The following is a 19930-nucleotide window of genomic DNA, read 5'->3' as shown; positions in this document are numbered from 1 at the left end:
ACCTCCCCAACTGTCAAGACCCTCACAGTCTTTTAGTCACCTGGGCTCTAACTGCTCTTAACCCAGCGTTCAGTTTTTCTCCTTTGTCTCTACCTCTGCCCCAGCTGCCGGGGTCCTGGTGCCAGGAAGTTCTATTGCTGGTCGCCTTTCCCTGCTGTCAGCTTTGGATCCAACTTTCTTGACTTTGCCAAGTCAATTACAACTTGCTCATCTTTTTTTCAGGTTCCAAAATTTTGGTGCTTCCAGTTTTTTTGTTTGTTTTTGTTTTTTCCTTATGGATTGATGCCTTTAAAACAAAAACTCTTTATTGTCATTTTAAATGGGGTTTCAGAAGGGAGTGGAGATTAAATGCATGTGTTAATTCACCACCTTTAACAAGAGAACCATCATTGATTTCCTTTTTCCTCCCTCCAGAGAACAATTTACTTTCCATTTAAAATCACCTGACCAAAATACCCAGCTCACTTAAGAAAGCAGTTTGGGTTTCCTTCTAGAATATCTTCCTAACCTTTATGAAGTCGATCAATGAAGTGAATAGAAAGGGACAATTCAAAGATAGGCTAACGTTTTGGCCATTAAAAGGCAGAAAGGGGTAGATACTAGAATTTCACAAATTTGATAGAATTTGACAAAAAAACTTAACAAATCTTCTGTAAACATTTATAAACTTTTGAAAAATGAACTTTTATGCTTCTCACTCTGCGAATTCCTGTTCAACACCTCTTCATGTATTCTTAAATCACCTAATTTGTTATTTCTTGTTAGAACAAGCATTTTGTTTGATTTATGGGAATGTGTGTGTGTGTTGTGTGCTTACCTGTGGTTATTCTTTTATACATCCTCCTTCTTGTATAGTTGGGACATTTATTATTCATTCATCTTTCTTACTCACATGCAGCCCAGACTCACTCATACCACATCACCCTGCATGACCCAGTGTTTAGTAAGTCCCTTTTACTGGGCCCTCCAGATCCCAACTCTGAGCAAGCGCTCCCACGATTTTACCCCTGTCCTTAATCCCACTCTTTCACTTCCTAGCCCCCAAAGCTGCTACTCCCCTATGGCTCTACTTGCTGCCCACCTCTTCAATGGAAAACATTCCTCTCCTTCTCAAAATTTCTCTGATTCTGAGATTCTTTCTGTACTACATGGGAGGAAGAGGGGCCCTGCCGCCTTTTCAAGGTCAAGCGTTTCACGATGCACTTGGCTCTGCCCCTTTCACCCCCTCCACCCTTAACCCCACTTCATCTCCTTTAATATTTTCCTCTTCACTGGATCTTTCCTATTTCTAGGAACATGTTACTCTTTTCTTAATAAAATTTCCCTGTAAGTCTCTCATTCCGTTTGCTGCCACATCCTCCTCTTGAAAGAGAGGCTGCCTGGGCTGCTCATCACCTGGTTGTTCCCCAGGGGTCTCCCCAAGGGTCCCTCGGGGCCATCCTCCTACAGGGCCTGCAGGTGCCTCCCCTACCGCTGGTTAGGAGGGTGCTTACTTCTTGGCTTTCCTCTCCTGCCCACTCTCTCTTGCAGCAGAATCACCTGCATACACATTTTCGTCTCCAAGTAAATCAGTTACACAGCCAGGACTGGGCTTATTTTTGATCTTGTGAATGGGGTGGGGGTGGGGGCGGGGGTGACTCCTTATTTTCATTTAGGTCTTTAAATGAAGGCTTACCTAATAAGAAAAAAAAAGATCCATGTTTAAAGATTTTTATTTAAAATAATTCTATCTTGCAGCACTTGGTGACCTATATCTTGTCATTTTGTCATTGTAATTAAGATTACAGTTTTCAAAGAAAATAACAGTTACTTAACAAGAGTAAAATCTTATTCAAATGTTTTTTGAGCCCAATACAAATTAGCAATTCTTCATATGACAAATGACTTTATGCCTTTACAATAACTGTAAACATGAGAAACAGAAAATCAAAGGACTTAAAATTTAAGTACTCAGGGTAACAGAAGGGCTGTGTAGGCATTCAGCAGTAACTGTGAAAGCAAAAGATAATCTTCAATATGTTTCTAAAGATCTTTAAACCCAGAGCAGCATGAACTCTTGCACAGTAGTTATTTTTTTTTCCTCTAAGCAAAATCCCTAAGAGACAGGACTTTTCAGCTTTTTAAATACCAGCACACATACAATTTACTGAAACCAACAGAACAACATGAAGCCACATTATGCTAGAAATTATAAAATTTCACAAACCAATGAAGTTGCAAGCAATTGGCAATAACTCAAATTGCTGAATTAATAAATAGTTCTTTTTTCTGATGAATGAAGTTTCAAATTTTAATAGTCTCACAATTCTCATAATGATACCTGTGCCTAAAAGAACTGAGTACTTAAAAGTCAAATCACATTTAGTCAGTTAATATTTGAGTGACAACTGTGCAGAATGTTAAAACAGATGTCATGGGTAAAACATAGGCAGTAACTCAACATACAATCTTGGTGCCATAGTAAATTATTATGTTGATTGGAAGATGGAACACATTAATCAAATACACAACTGAAGAAACTTTATCAACTGAAACAAATAAACGGTTTGAAGAGCTGAAGAGAATGCCTAGGTAAAATAAATCCTGGACTCACAAATGGCTCCTGGAAGAGTGTTGAGACAAATTGAAAAAGAGAAATGAAACACAGACTGGCAGAGAGGAGGGAGAGTGAAGATTTATCAGAGGGATGGCTTATGAAAAGCTTATTAATTGGAAATATTCAGGGAATGTGAAGAGCAGACCAAAGAAGAGGTCAGATGACTGGCCCAGAGTCTCTTCTGCTCCTTCCTTGTTGCTTCCAGAGGTGCTAAGCACCTTCCGCCACTATTGCCAAAGTCCCCAACTGGATTCTGTCCACCACTGGTTCTGTACACAGCCACTCTGCTCAAAACCCCTCACTGCCTCGCAACCAAGTTCAGCCTCCCAAGTTCCACAAAGTAAACATTTGATATGTTTGACTGAATGAATGAATGATGCGTGGGCTTACTTTCAGACTGCTAGATTTTAAGATTTGAAAAGGAAAGAACCGATCTTGCTTCTGTTTTTGTATTTTGGTATGCAAAAGCTACCAAGTACCCTATGCATAGTAGAAATTCATAACATATTTAGTAAATGAATGAGCACATGGTTAAATAATAAATATTAAGAATATTGGCAAAATGAGTGGGCCAGTTAATAGAAGACCTCACATGGGAAGTCCTTCAACAAACACCCACAAAGAAAACTGTCACAGATATTCTTGTCTTCAATCTATTTTAGACAACTTCATGTCTGAGATAAGAGATGATTTTCTTTTTTCAGCCTAGGTAATAGTTACAGTGTCTTCATTTTAAAGAAAAGCAAGAAGAAACATTAGGAATTAAAGACAGATATTCTTATTTATGACTTACAAACATTCTCCTTATTAGAATCTTCCAGGCTGACACAAAACAGTATTTGAAAGCTGAAAGAACTCCATTTTATCTGTTCTTTTACAATCCAGCATACTTGATTTTTTTAATTTTATAGCAGCTAAAATTGGGTAGATGGTTGTCAATGTAAGTAGAATTATATAAGCTCGAGCAACACTGGGATGTTAAATTAATGAATTTATTGGCATTTGAAAATGCCAGTGCACTAAAAAGTGTTAGAAGGCTGTAACTGATGCCCATTCTCCTTTTTAAGAAACCATTTCTTTTCTCTATCAGTCTCCCCTCAAGCCTCACCTTTCCTCCCTGTACTAAAAAGTCATGGGCACTGGTACGGTATTTGGCAACACAGGTAACACTGAAGAACAGACTAGTGCAGGGCTTCTCAATCTGGCATCTGGGTGCACATTAGAAAAACCTGGGAGGTTTTAACAACTATTGATTCCCAAGCCCAAGTCCAGACCAACGCCTTTATAGTTTAAAAGCTCCTTCAGGTGATTTTGTTATCAGGGTTGAGAACCACTAAGTTAGTATTTTCTATTTTCTTTAGCCATGGCAAAATACTTCCTTATATCCAATTTTCTTGATAGCCTATCAAAAAAGATGAAATGACAATATTCTTCCACATAGTTTAAGAGTAAAATATGATGCTACTAATTTTATTTTAAAGAAAAGAAACACCATTCACTTACCTGCCTTCTGACAATGTACAATCTTTTCATACACAGCATCTGCATTTTCAATCAAGGCCTTGAGGGACTGAATCATCTGCAAAAGAACATCAAGACACAAGATTACACCCCACAACTATCTGACACCCTCCTGCACATGTGCATGATTCTTCTCCCCCCAAAAAAGAGGCTGTGGTGATGAAGCAAAATGCTTTTAATCTGACTTTCCGCTAAACACATTCAAATATGTATGTACCCATTGTGGAAAACAATAGTTGCACACCCCCAAACAATGGTTTAAAGAATATTGTAAATATTATGTTCCAGAGGTAGGTAGACTAGTACAACACCGAACTTGAACTGACCTTCTTTGGTGTGCCAAGCTACAAATAAATATGTGCACATCTGATCTGGTTTTAAGTCACATTTTCAATCATTCACTTTAACAGTTTTTTTCAACATCATTTTATAGAAAGTTCCACCACCAAATACCTCACCCACTTCAGCCAAAATGACTTCATCTGGAAATCAGTTTAATAAAACTCAGAAGATCAAAAAACAGCATTTATTTGATACCATTCTTCACTACTGATACCTCTTAAAATAGTGTTTTTAATGTATTCTATCAATGGCTGTAAATATTTAAATTTCATTTCTTATTCCAAATTGCACGTGATTGTTTTAAAAGCCCAAGCGTGAATAAGAGAAGGGATAGGTACAGGTGATCAATCATTCTACTTAACAAAAAGCTAGGAAAAGAGCTATCTGAAATAATCTTTTTGGCTCTAACATCACTATGTAAACGGAATAACCAGATTCATCTCTCAAGGCTTAAATGGGTATGTCTGATGCTCACCTTAGCATAGATACTGTTTGTATTTAAATGTCCAAATGTTTTGCATCGTAATCTTACTCCCTAATTTACCTGACCGTCCCATTTTAATAACAAATGCCCACCAATCATTCTCCATTCCTTTAAATTCTGCCTTGTTTTTCCTTACAGAATTTATTACTGTCTGTTTTAGTTTCCTAAGCTGTTGTAAGCAGATACCATGAAATGGGTTGGCTTAACAGTGGGAATTTATTAGCTTACAGTCGGAGGCTGAGAAAATGTCCAAATCAAGGCACAATCAAAGCGATGCTTTCTTCCCAAAGACTGGCTGCCGGTCGACCTTGGCTCCTGCACCACATGGCAAAGAACATGGTGGTGTCAACTGGTCTCTCTCTTCTCTTCTGAGTTTCGCTGCCTTCAGCTTTTTGCTTCCAGGGCTTTCTCTCTGTCTGAATTTCATTCTCTTATAAAGGACTGCAGTAAGAAGATTAAGACCCATCCTGAATGAGGTGGGTCACACCTTAACTGAAGAAGCCTCATCAAAAGGTCCTACTTTCAATGGGTCTACACCCATAGGAATGGATTAACTTTAAGAATATACTTTTTGGGGGTACATACAGTTCCAAACCAATACACTACACCCTCTGGACCCCCCAAAAGACATGTTATTTCCATATGCAAAATACATTCATTCCATCATAGTATCCTAAAAACCTTAAATCACTGCAAAAAGAATACTAAGTACAAAGTCTTATCAAAATTGGCTATAGGTGTGGTCTGTCTTGGGGCACAATTCCCTCCATCTGTGGACCTGGGAAACCTAGAGAACTAGTTATATGCTTCCAATATACAAAGTAAGGACAGGCATAGGATAAAGATTCCCATTCCCATAAGGAGAAACTGGAAGGAAAACAGAGGTCATGGGTTCCAAACAATTCTGAAACCCTGCAGGTCATACTCCATTAGACTTCAAGGTCTGAGAGTCATTTATAGAATGGTGTTTTGTCTTCTGGGCCTGATAAAGCGGCAGCCCCAATCTTTCCAAGTGCTTGTGCAGGGCCATGCTCTCCCCAAATACTGGGGTGAAGGCTCCACCCTCATCCAGCATGAGGATGGTGGCCAGGCTCTAGGCTCCACCTTCATCAAACACTGGGGTAGTGGCCAGACTCTCTGCAATTCCCCCAGCATCTGAGAAATCTGGGGTGGTTAACGCTCTTCTTGAAGAATGTGGCAGATGGCCTGCTGGGCCCGCTTTCTCCAAGTGCCAGGGCAGACTCATCTTTCCACACATATGGGTGGGCCTCCTCTCTTGGCCCAAGAAGACGTCTTCAGCTCAGACTTCAGCTTCCATGTTTCTGCCCTTGAAGTGATTTTTCCTTCAATCTGTCCCTTTTAGTCCAGACTGGCAGTAGCCCTGTTCATACAGATCTCTCAAAAATCTTGTCAGTTTCGCATGTAGTACACAGGGGTCCAAACCATCAGGCAAAAGAACTTTCCACAAATCCTTTCTGGATAACTGCACTTCCAATCCTGATTTGCATTGAAATGGCTCACTGGATCCACGTTCAGTTAAACATTCACATGGGGACTTATTTTCTGGGGACTCATTTTCCAGAAGCTCAGAATTTCCCAAGCCATCAATTTCTGGTTTCTCTGTACCCAGGAGTTCAGTTCTCAGCTTATTCCTTTCCTCTTGCATTTTACTATAAGCCGCTAGGAGAAACCAGGTAGTACTTTCCGCATTTAGTATGGAAATCTCCTCAGCTAAACATCCAAGCTCATCACTTTCAAATTCTGCCTTCCATCCAACATTAGGACTCAATTTTTCCAAGTTCTCTGCCACTTGAAAACAAAGATAGCCTTTCTTCCAGTTTCCAATGACACATTCACCATTTCTTCTTAAGGCCTCATCAGAAGTACTGTTAGCATTCATATTTCTACCAACAGTCTTTTCAAAGCAATCTAGGCCTTTTCTATCAAGCACCTCATAATTCTTCCAGCCCCTACACATTACCTAGTTCCAAAGCCAGTTCTACATTTTTGGTATTTGTAATAGCAACACCTTACTCTGCTGATACCAAAATCTGTTTTAGTTTCCTAGGCTACTGAAAGCAAATATAAAATGGGTTGGCTTAACAGTGGGGAATTTATTAGCTTACAGTTTGGAAGCTGAGAAAATGTCCAAATCAAGGCATCATCAAGGTGACGCTTTCTTCTCAAAGACTGGCTGCTGGTGATCCTTGGCTCCTCTCCCACGTGGTAAGGCACATGGTGGTGTCAGCTGTCTCTCCCTTCTCTTCTGAGTTTTGCTGCTTTCAGCTTTTTGCTTCCAGGGCTTTCTCTCTGTCTGAATTTCATTCTCTTATAAAGGACTGCAGTAAGAAGATTAAGACCCATCCTGAATGAGGTGGGTCACACCTTAACTGAAGAAGCCTCACCAAAAGGTCCTACTTATAATGGGTCCACACCCAAAGGAATGGATTAACTTTAAGAACTTGCTTTTCTGGGGCTACATACAGTTCCAAACCACCACACTGTCACATCAATTATTTTATAATAATTACATTTATAGAGGTGAAATTATAAAGTATAACTTAGAGAACACTTTATTTTGATTAGCCGCATCTATTTAAACAGAAGCATAACTAACATGCCTCTTAAAAAGTACACTAGATTCTTAAAGTTAGTCAAACAGCATTTATCAACCCACCGTTTAAGAAAACTGTGTTCTAGTTTGCTAATGCTGCTGGAAAGCAAAACACCAGAGATGGACTGGCTTTTATAAAAGGGGATTTATTTGGCTACACAGTTACCGTCTCAAGGCCATAAAATGTCCAAGGTAACACATCAGCAATCGGGTACCTTCACTGGAGGATGGCCAATGGTGTCCAGAAAAGCTGTTAGCTGGGAAGGCACGTGGCTGGTATCTGCTCCAAAGTTCTGGTTTTGTTATTTTCACATTCATTCTTCAAGATCTGAGTCATTCCTGTAAATTAAAATATTCTCCTTTACAGCTTGATATATTCATATTCTCCCAGGACGTTCCTCTCTAGGCTGCAGTTCCTGAAAAACGTTAACTCTTAGTTGCACTTGGGGTATTTGTTTTCTCTTAGCTTCTCTGGAGCAAAAGTCTGCTTTCAACAGCCATCTTCAAACTGTCTCTCATCTGCAGCTCCTGTGCTTTCTTCAAAGTGTCCCTCTTGGCTGTAGCTCCTCTTCAAAATGTCACTCTCAGCTGCAGCTGCACTGAGTTCTTTCTGTTTGTCAGCCCATTTATATGGCTCCACTGATCAAGGCCCACCCTGAATGGGTGGGGCTGTGCCTCCATGGAAATATCTCATCAGAGTTATCACCTACAGTTGGGTGGGGCGCATCTCCACGGAAACACTCAAAGAATTACAATCTAACACTGATAGGTCTGCCCACACAAGATTGCATCAAAGAATATGGCTTTTCTGGGGGACAAAATACATTCAAACCGGCACACTATGTAAACACTGAAAAGTTTGAATACCAAAGCAGGTATTCATTTACATCTTCATTCATCATACACTGAGGATCTACTATAGGAAGCCACTGGGTAGGAAGTGGGGATACAGTGACCTCAGGATACCACTCCTGTCTTCAAGAAGTCCACCACCTACTGGTGGAGTTTGCATTTTGGGTTTTGTATTCTCACATTCATTCTTCAATATCTGAGTCATTCCTGTAAATTAAAATATTCTCCTTTACAGCTTGACATATTCAATAGGCAGAGATAAAAACGAATACTTAAGAACTTGATTACACGACATAAAGTCATTTGTACCACTACATAATTTGCATACTGAAAAGGTTCACACTGTCATCAGTAACCTTCTTCAGTTTTGGTGTCAAGCCAAATGAGAGATCTAAAGAAGCAAGGACTTCTTCAAGCAAGGATGGCGTTCAGTATCAAAGTACTGGCCAACTGTGCCCCCATCATCTAAGCAGGAAAAAGAAAAAAAAATAAAGCAAATGGGCAGGCCAGGAGCAGTAAGAGAAGGAAGGTAGTAGAACAGAACTGCAGCATTAAACCAGGCTCACACCTAGGGACCCCCGTGGGGGAAGGTGGTCAAGGCAGGCATCCTGAAGTGGTGGAGGGGCAGAGAGAGCACAGATTCCTATAGGATCAAATCCTGGTTTTGCTCTTCATTAGCTTTGTCAAATAGGACAAGATGTTTCATCTCACTGAGCCATAATTTCCTTAGTGTAAAATGAGCTTCATAAAAGATACTATATGAGAGTTAAATGTAAGGATGCTTATGAATTGACTGGCACAGCAAAGACATTTACAAGTGGTAGATGTCACAGTTGACTCCCCTTTTATCCAGAAGGCTGGCAAGACATCTTCTAGTAGCCCTCAATTAGCTGAATGAGTATGCCTTCCTTTCATATGTTCACTGGCAATGTTTCAAACACTCATTACTAATTTTAGTCCTACTTGAAAAGCCTGGTGTGATGAAGCTCAGAGAAACAACAAATCACATTATTATTCTTTAAGCATCTTCCAGTTGAAAGTATCACCAACGATTAAATAATTATTTACTTTTCAACTGTAAAATATACTCAAGGCTTAGGAAATGCACATGTCTCAGGTGTCTAGATATGGAAGCTTGTCAACCTCCTGTGCTCTGTAATACTTGGAGTATCATTTGTTTATTCTCAGGACGACTGTTTATTGTGGGTCCTCTATGGGGAGCTCTAAGCTAATGCTGAGGATGAATAAGGAACATGGCTGACCTGGGGAGTATGGCAGGAAAAGAACACGGATGAACAAATAACTGCAATAAATGTGGCATTGCTAATGTAGTCTGTGTGCTATTGGGTATGATGAAGTTAAATAGTCCTCAGCCATGGCCGCTGGGTGGGATATTTAATGGGAGTGCAATGGTGGTGTCAGGAGTCCATGTTAAGGCTCAGAGAAGGATCCATTTATGCTTGGACTTCAATAAGGAAGTTCTTTTCCTGATAATGGGAGTGAATAAGCCCCTCTTACTTATTAGCAGTATGCAGAGTATGAAGGTGGCTAATAAACCAGGGTGGAAAATGCAAACCTAGTGAGAAGTCGTTTCTCTCAGGTTTGGAAATAAACAGCAGCAGGCATGTGGCAGACGATATTAGAGGGGCATTCCCGAGGGAACCAGCCTAGGATAAGGCAGGCACAAAGTAAACAGTCAGGAGACTGTAGACAAAGAAGAAAGCAAACACATCTAAAACCGACAAAATTCACTTTGCCACACTGGTTATTAAATGTTTTCTCCACTTCCTTTGAGATGAGTAATTGCCAGTTTATATCTTTTTATAGACGGGGTACATTTATATAATTAGGGTATACATTTATAATTAAATTAACACAAGGATGTTAAACAATGCACAATTCTTGTCCTTGGCATGAGTTCATTAATCCTCAACTCTTGTAGCATTTGCATACTTCTCCTCTGTGAAAGATCCCCTCCAGGTATTGTTAAAGAAGCTCCTAGGAGAGCACTAGGGTAAGAGTCAGTGGGTTGAGAGGGCAGGGCCTGGCAGTGTGCCTTCCTTCCTGCCTTAGCCAGCTGGCTGGTGGCTTGCTTTCATTCAGCCAACAAATCTGACTGAATGCACAGCCTGAGCCACTGAAGATACAGCAGAGGTAATGTGGGCGCCAAATGATCTAGTGGGGACCAATTTCTATCTGGATCTGCTACTTTATAATGAGCTGTGCTGCTTAGACACAGTGCATATGTTGGTTCAATGAATGAAAATGAAAGCAATGCAATGCCTCCTCTGTATCAGGAACACACCTCGTGCTATTTCATTTAATGCTCACATTAGCTATGTGAGGCAGGCATTTATGGTGTCAGTTTTACAGATGTGAATCCTGAAGATATGAGAGTTGAGGAACTTTCCCAAGGTCATCTGGTACTAAGAAAAGGAACTGTAATTAATAATCAATGGAGCTAGTATTCTGTCTGATCCCAAACCCCTGCTCTTTCCACAATACCATATAGGTCATAACATATGAGGTGCAGATGTGTAGGTGGAGAAAAGAGGAAAAGGCATCCCATTTAGAAGGATGTATCAAAGCAGAAAGAAACATTCTATCACCTGACAGGTACTGCACACAGTACGATAGCATCAGCTCAACCACCCGCTTTCACCTAAAGTTGATTTAAAAATATTTCTATAAAGTGCTTTAGGAAAACGTATTTTTTAAATGTCAACGATCAACAATTTACTTGGCTCCACTTATCAATTCATTATTATAAAAATCATTTATATTTTAATGTGAAACTACTAGAATAAGCAACTCATTCTGGACAAAAGCAGGTGTGTGGGGAGTGGCATTAACAGATGAGCTAAAGGGAAAAACACTTTAAATTATGTTGTTTTCTCTGTGTATATCATATTAACATGGCAATATAATGCAAGGCCAAGTAGAGTGGCCGATTTTATAAGCAATATTTGTATTAATGCAAAAGCATTAATTCCATCTTTGCAAAAGTATTAATTCCATCAATCCCCTTTAAATGCATAAGTTTGAGTTGTGGGCACAGCAGTTAACCATCCTGCTGCCAGCCCAGTGACCTACCATGGGGACACATACCATTTATGTAGTGCAACATACTTTTATATAGTTGTCACTAAGGGATTTTATATTAGTGTCTGGTTACCAGCACCTCCTGAATTTCTGGAATTAATGCATTAGGAAAATCTGATTTAACATAGCCCAGAAACACATTTCACACATTTGATCATCTCTAATATAGTTTTAATATAGGACTCAAACAGATGAAAAGCAGGAAGTTTCTACTAAAAGCAAAGAAAAAACTTAAATTTACATTTTATCAAGCTGGAAGAAAATCAGAAATGCCTTTCATAAGAATGCTATGTTTTGAAAGTAATTCAGCATTGTAGTATAAGCCAAACTTCTCTGTTTATAGATACAGTTAAGGAAAGGAATATTACTATCTTGTACGTTACCCTATTTCTATAGGATGTTCCTTTGTTTTCTATTTTGAAACACCCATATCAACTAGGAAAATCTGTATTGGGAGTAAGCAAGTCTGGTTTTATGTAAGCATCATATGTCTGGTTTTGGACAATTCACAAAACCTCCTTTCAATTCCAGGAACATGGATTGGGACAATATTTACAAAAGTAATTCGTCAATTATTTTAAATCTTTGAGTGAAAGAAGTTTCAGCAATAACATCTTTCAAGTTCTAGATTTTTTTCTCTTTATTTGGCTTTGAACATCAGTTTCAAATAGATTTCAAACGGAAAATCCCCTTCTAAACTCCTCCATTTGTCTACCCCACACTTAACACACAGAGGCTACTGCTCCTGCTGTTAGAGCTGTTTCTAATGAAGTTACAAAGTCTGAGAAGTTGCTAAAGTTGTTACAAAAGAGAATGACTATATAGGAAAAAAGGTTTGTTTTCATTTTATAGAGACTATACAATTATTTGACACATGACAGGTACATATCTTCCCAGACTCAAATAATTTAAAGACCGTCATCCTCAAACAAGCCAAAAGACATAAAATAAGATCACACCTGCCCCTCCCTTGTCTCGGGGCCCCCATGGTTCAAAGGCCAGGGAGGGCCAGGCCAGGCCTGGGGACAGTGTGTGCCCAGGTGGCTTCAGGCAGCGTTGGGCTCAGGAAAGACCCCAGAGGGCAGGATCAAAGCAGGACTTGCCCTCAGGACTCCAGGAATGAGCAACAAAACAGCAAAGTGAAATGAGGATGAGGTTTTCAGAAGACAGGAAGTAATTAAATCCTCCTATTAGAATTATCTGAAATGGCATCCTTCAAAGCTCAATGTCACTAGTAGATTGTCAACCTTGGGCTACACATCCCTATAAAACAAGTTGGTGCACTAAAGCACAAATGGGACAGAAAATAAGAAAAGTAAAACTCCCCCAGGAATTTTTCAGGTTTGGTGCTGCTTTTCTGTGCTCTTATATCTCTCGAGGTTAACAATATAACTTGTTCTTTTCACACTTTACAGTACATATTACCATGTAAGTGAAGATTCTTAGAATCAAATACAGGAGCAATGGGATACCGGACTTCTAAACTGAAATTCAGAGATAAAAATTTCTTTCACTGAAGCTTCCAAGTACAGCAGAATGTTACAAAGTTGAACTAACGAAAGAGAAAGCAGTTACAAAGTTACCACTTGAAAGTACAATTTCACTACTTGGAGGTAATTTGATTATAAAATTCATATATCTAAATTTTTAGCGTCTTGTCCCTGCATGCTACAACTAAACCCAGGCTCTCTCCCCATCCTGCACAGGTGCTGGGTGGTGGCCATGCTCGGCCAATTGAGGAGGGCAGAGAAAGCGGGGTCTGTTGTGCAGTTAACAGCTGCAGCCATCATCTCTTCCAGCAAGGTCACTACAAAAACACTTTCCAAGCAACAAACCGTTTCCAGAGTGACTTGCCCTGCTTACCTCATGAAGTCTCATTCCCACTTCCACATTTTCACTATGCAAATTACAGAAATCTTTTATTTCAAAAAGTACCTAAAGATGTGCCAGATAAAAGCACTACTGAACTGTCAGCAAACGCAGGGAGGCATGATGGGGGGGGTGGGGCGGGGAGCAGGAAATAAAACAAGATAAAACACATTCACGCTCTCAAGGCGTTTCCACTCCCATTAGAGGAAAGTAAGGAAATGTGGCTAGAAAACAAGGAAAGGGCAGGTAGGATACGGTATGGAATTCGCACTGTGAAGTTTGAATTTCATCCCAGACCCTAGATGACTTTAAGCAGAGAAGTGCTGTGATCAAGGTGGAATTTCAGAACCATGGGTAGGACCAGTGTGAAGGAAGAATTGGGGGGACGGGGAGCAGGGGAACTGGGAACAGGAAAGTATGAGGGAGCCACTGCTGTAGGAAAGACAAGGGAGGCATCAGAGAGACAGGGAAGGAAATAATGAAGCTGAGAGAGGATATATCAAGGGACAGAACACGACTCTGGCTGAGGAGGAGGAAGAGCCAAAGATGACAGATGTTGTAGGTAAACTGGATGGGAGACAGTAACACACCCTATAGCTGGAAACTGTTCTACAGTTTACAAAGAACCTTTACCTATGTTAACTCATTTAGGATGTGGAGTTCCACCTTAGCCAGTTGGTGGTTCCTGCAGGGCAGTCTTGTGAAAATCTCCAGCAGCAACCAGGATGTGTGTGGAAGCTTGGTTCTGGCATTGAAAACCTGGGAATATTCTGCACAGAGGTGGCAACTGAGATGAAGGAATGTCTACATCTCCAGAGGAGGAGTTTTAAAGATAAATGAGTTAAAACATCACAGTGATGCTCCAGAATCATTTTAATTAATAAGCAGAGAAGAGAACAACTAGTGAAAGAGACACAGAAGGAGTGGTCAGAGGGGAAGGAATAGAACATGATAATAATCATTCACAGATACTTGGAAAGAAGGTGATCTACAGTATTGGTCATTAAGTGAGCTTGGGGAATTGTAGAAAAAATAATTGCAGTGCTGTCGGTTCTGTTACAGTGCAACATATGTGTTCCTAAAAATCACTGCACTATGCAAAATATCCTCCAAAGGACTTGTGGACAAAATGGGGTTAGGGGCACAGCAATCAAAATCTTCACAGTATATGTTTAAAAAATGATAGGAACCTAATAAAAGCAATTGCACAATTGTAAACATGTTAAATGGTTAAGAAATAAATACTACAATAAATATGGCACTTTACCTTGAAAAAGACTTTACGTTTGCTTGTGCAAGTGGGAGTTGAAAGGACTGAGTTTTAACACCAGATGTGGATGGGTGTGGCTCCTAACACATATGGTGAACCGAGGTAGCTGGAGGTAGCTGGTAGATGTTTTGAGGTGAGTGCGTGCACGTGCAGTTTTCTGCTTTCACCTAGTGTTTCTTGTTGGTGAAATTGCGTATAAGCAAATGCCAAATTCTTGTTATGCTCAAAGTGTTCTCTAATATATCAATCATATTTGAACAAATTTGCATCCTCAAAGCAAGTGCTATAGCAGAACTGACTGTAAAAGGAGGAGTATTTTAAATTGTTTTCTGGAATTTTTTTACACAGTTCTAATTCAATTTTAATATTTTTTAAACTCTTACTTTCTATCCTTTCAACCAAAGTATGGTTTTGGCATCATATAAGCCTGCTCCAACTCTGTATTCAACTACTTTAACAATCATTTCTTGCCAGAGAGTACGTGCCGAATGCTATATAAATCTGGAGTAAATTATTAGGTATCACGAATGACCCAGGGTCTACATTCAGGAAGCCAAGGATTCTGTAACTGCTCAGTATTCATTAACTTTTCATAAAGTTCACATCAGAACTAGGGCACTGAAGGGGTAAAATGTGGCTCTCCTGTTAAAAAACTATTATCTAAACACTGGCACAATCTGAATTTCTTATGCACTAAATCTCAGATAAAATCCTGTAAAGTAATGCCCCATCTCACCTGTAGGTATCTAGCTGAATTTTCACATTATTTCTTCCTTCATTGAAAAAAGTATTCCTCTAACCACAATGTTTCCATCTACCACTTAACACTCTGAATTAATATATACCCATTTTCACACACTTAGAAGGTGCTACATTTCACAGGCTAAACTGCAAGTGCAGAATCACCTTTCACATATAAGATAAAGGCATTACACTTATTATACACATTGTACATAGGTTTCTCCTATACTCAAAAACTATTTGGAGTCAGTGGAAAATTCATGAAAATAAACAGCATCATGTAGTCAAAACAACCAATTTATTGCCTTGGGTTCCTGCTGCTGCCAGTCAAGACGCAGACTTTGGTACCCAGTGTACACTGAATGGCTATACCTGTGGGCATTTTGAGAGGCATTTCCAGTGTCAGCCACTAGAAGTCCTTAGTAATACACGTTTTGTTAGGTTGGGAGGAGAGAAAGAGAAATAAAAATTACCACAAAGAAGAAATTGGGCAAAATATATGCTATGTAGAGGAATAAAAGAAAAAAACCACAAAATCATGGTGCTAGAGCCTAGAGGAATTAAAACAGTGAATACACCAGGGTGATTGATCTTACCAAAAACCATAGTTTAAATCAGATAATAAATTTTTATTTTATGTGGATAACTGAATAAACCAGAAAGCCACAACCAAACTTTTATTTAAAAAGATTTCACTCACAGTTCTAGATTAATTAGGATTTAGCATTACTATATAAGTCCCCATATGATTCTAAACACATTGGCCAGGGACAGAGAAGGTCCACTGTGCAAAACAGCTTGGGAAAGACAGAAAAGGACTCTGGAAAACCAGGGGTTCCAATAGAACCAGAAGATTAGTTATGGACTCAATGTATAGATTTTAAATATTAATCCTATTGTGAATTGTTGGCAAATTTTTAAGTTTTCTGAATAGCCTTAGTTTAATTTTAAACAAAAGCTTAAGTTAAAGAATTAAGTTATTTAATCTTATTTGAGGAAACAAAATTTCAATACGTTGAAAAGAATTTTTGTTTTGATCTTGAACTGTTTCTGGTCCTGTACAATACAATATTCACAAGGAAAACAAAAATTGTTAAACATCAAGCTTCAAAACAGAATCTAAGCTATTCTGACAAGGAACTCCACAGCAATTATAGAACTATCCAGAAAAGCTCTATAAGTTCCACCACTTCATGTAGTAATTTTTCATGCTGTGCTTTGTTCTATGGAGAGCATGTATATAGTAGTAAATTCATGTGCACTTAGATAATAATAATACTTATTTCTCTATTTTATGATAAACCTTATAAGACCAGAAGTCTCAGTAGGGAAGAACTTTGCGTGCAACATGTCATTTTGTACCTGGCTACTGTAGGAAGCCTCGTGCAATATTCACACAGTAAATAGGTGACTTCACAGCACATGATGACTCATTTTGCACCCTGGCTACCTCAAGGACACACTCACCAACTCCCTCTTCTCTGGGGCCTTTGGTCACGTCAGCCTCTTGACACTGAAAACCACTTCTCTGCTATTCTAAACTATAATAACCATGTGCTGAGACAACATCCTTATAAACCTCTCATCTCAGCCTGCATGAAATTTAAGTGCACCTTTTGCTCAAATGTCCTCCATGGTCATGAGACAAGGAAGGGCTGTGGGTAAGTGAGGAGACTTAGTCACAAGGAAATGGCCTCTCGGCTGACCGGGGCTAGTCTGGTGCAGTCCAGGGGACAGCCAGCCTCTGCCTCTAGCACACCTGGGAAAAGGGAGAGAAGGCCCAGGGCCCACTGTGTCTCCTCCGGTCTTAGAAGTTTTAAGGGTAGTGAGATGATAACTACATCTTGGACAGAGAGGAGTGTCTCCAAAGAACCGATGAGAGCGGCTTAAAGCTGGCCTGAATCATTCCTGCAGGAGCAAAGGGGGACTTGAGCTCATTAAACCCAATTCTTCAGTGAGTGAGCTATTTCCGGAGAGTCTATTTGGAACTTTTAGAGGCTACATTAACTCTTTCAAGTCACTAAGGACCACTTAGAGTTCTGACATACTCATTTAAAACTACTATTAAATTAATTAAATTTCAAAAGATACAATTTAAATTACACATGGTACCACTTTTATTACATCTATTTATGCCAAGCCTTTTCTCCACCGGGTTCAAGGTGATTTAGCAACTTCTAATTAACAGAGGGTAATTCAACCACAGTTCTACTGTAAGGCATCATTAGTTCTCTCAGGTTTGTTATAATTAAGTGTAGATGTTAGTCAACAGAGAAAAGCAATTGGAGACTTCTCCAATGAAAACCAGTATTTTTGAGCATAGCAAAATGTCCACAGTATCCGAGGAACGGCAGGGCTAGAAGGAAGAAAGAACGCATTCAAGCAGCTACTACAGTATTTACTGTATAAACCCAGGCTTTCTTCCTGGTTTTGACCACATAACTCACATGTTCTGGTATCTTCCCCTTTCAGAGTAGAGACACAATGGTGCAAGCAAGGTGGTGGGAAATGTTACCTTCTACTTCTCAGTTTGTAATTTTAAACTTGCCTTTATGAAACGGAGTAACTGAGCTCTCCAAAATCAAAGCACAGCTTGACAAATGACTGCTGCTCTGGAGAGTAGAGGGAGGTTAAAATACATACATATGGGTCTTACAGCTTCAAGAGCTGCATGTTTGTAGCCTTTGAAAACTAATAACGACAATGACAACGGTTGTCATTGATTAAGGAATTAAGATGTTCTGGGCAATTTTCATATATTCTCTCTTTCAGTCTCACAACCCTTTGAGGTGGTGATACTATGCCCATTTCACAGACAAAGAAACTGACTTGCCCATGGTCAGAATATGCACCAGCACAGGGTCTATCTCATTTTCAGGGATCATATTCTTTGCTAGCACCACCCCTGCCCCCCCCAACCAAAAACAAAATAAAAACAAAAAAAACCACCATCCATATATTTTCTAGAATAAGGAATGTTCTTCCTTCACTTCCCAATTTCTAGTCATAATGTCTTTGAGTAAGATCAAACAATCTTGGACACGTTTATACCCCATGCGCAGCTACCTGGGACATGAATTCACCATTGTGTGCTCACTAAAATGTGCCCTTTGCAAAAACATCTCAGGGCGCATCTTCAGCCACAGGTCCAGCTGGCCCTCAGAGTCAGCTCACAATGGCAGTGAGATATGGTCAAAATGTCAAGGATTTCCCAAGGACAGGTGGGAGATGGCAGATTGTGTGTGTTTGGGGGGGCTGGGGGGGTTGAGGTTTCTTCCCCCCGCAATGCAGGGGTATGGTACAGCTCACTCACAGGGGTGAGGGGTGCAGCAACAGAGGAAAGGCGGCTGAGGTCTCATCTGCCCAGCTAAACGGGAGCCCACGACCACACTAGCTGCCCGAAGGCAACCCCTCTCCTCTGCCCCCAACCTATGAGCTAAAAGCATTTCACACCACAGCCTCTTATTAGCTCACACAACAATGGGTTTATGAACATGCTTTGGAAAACTGTAAAACACTATATATCTATGAGGGTCGTTCACCATAGAAGGGTAGATTCACTGAATAAGGTTACTACACTCTGCAACCCGCCTGTATTTTCCTTTTATTTATTTATTATTTTATTTTTTTCTTTATAAGAGAAGTCGTGGGTTTACAGAACAATCATGCATAAAATACAGAATTCCCATATTGCACCTTATTACTAACACCTTGCATTGGTGTGGAACATTTGTTACAATTAATGAAAGCATATTTTTATAACTGTACTATTAATTATAGTCCATAGTTTAACTTAGGGTTCACCGTTTGTGTAGTGCAGTTCCATGGATTTTAAAAAAAACATTTTACCTGTTACCTTATATGCAATAATCTAACATTTCCCCTTGAAACCACATTCAGATTTAGGACATCTTTAAGTGGGGGATTTCAGCCCGGGTGAAGAACCCTCTGGCAGAGGGCGGAGGAGACTTCTGGGGTCTGGAAAGAGGATCACCATCTGGGGAGCTGGGGTGCTCAGGCCTTCCTGCCCCCGCCCTGCTCTCCTGGGCCATCTGCCCACCCGCATCGGAGCTGCCCAGGTACCCCAGGCGTCCTCTGCTCCCTGCCCCAGCAAAGGGAGCACAGCAGAGGATGTGGGTGCGAGCATCTAGCACTAAGGCTCAGGGAGCCGCTCTCCACTCACCACCCCAGCCCCCAAACCCAGTGCCTGAGGACGAGGATGGCTTTTTGTGTGCATATAAATCAAGTTCAGGGAAATGCAGGCACCCTGCGGCAGGGATAGAGACGAGGGAGTGCACCCCATAGCTGTGCCCTGGAGATCAAGGTCGCTTTCCTCCATTCACCAAAAATATATTTTGAGTGTCGGCTCTGTGCCAGGCACTGCTTTGGTGTTGGTGGTGAGCAGGTCACACTCGGTGCCTGCCGTCCTGGAGCTTACATTTGGGGGAGGTAGAGAGAGGTACCTTTAAAAAGGCAACAAAATATTGACTGTACAATTACAAGTTGTGATGAGTGTAAAAAGGAAAGGAATAGCCTAAC

At 40.2% G+C, this 19930-nt stretch overlaps 1 protein-coding gene across 2 annotated transcripts in view; it reads right to left on the bottom strand.

The window, feature by feature from the left end:
- Positions 1–19930, bottom strand: part of PLCL2 (phospholipase C like 2) — a 211598-nt gene that overhangs the window by 36758 nt on the left and 154910 nt on the right. For both annotated transcript variants that reach the window (XM_037845556.1, XM_037845565.1), the window contains exon 4: positions 4100–4175. In XM_037845556.1, coding sequence (XP_037701484.1) covers positions 4100–4175 — 76 coding nt within the window. The remainder of the gene's footprint in view (positions 1–4099; positions 4176–19930) is intronic.

Source organism: Choloepus didactylus, chromosome 1 (assembly GCF_015220235.1).
Source record: "Choloepus didactylus isolate mChoDid1 chromosome 1, mChoDid1.pri, whole genome shotgun sequence".
In the NCBI taxonomy this organism is placed as follows: Eukaryota; Metazoa; Chordata; class Mammalia; order Pilosa; family Megalonychidae; genus Choloepus; species Choloepus didactylus.
The sequence above is the reverse complement of the archived record's forward strand: the minus strand, read 5'-3'. Positions and strand labels throughout refer to the sequence as shown.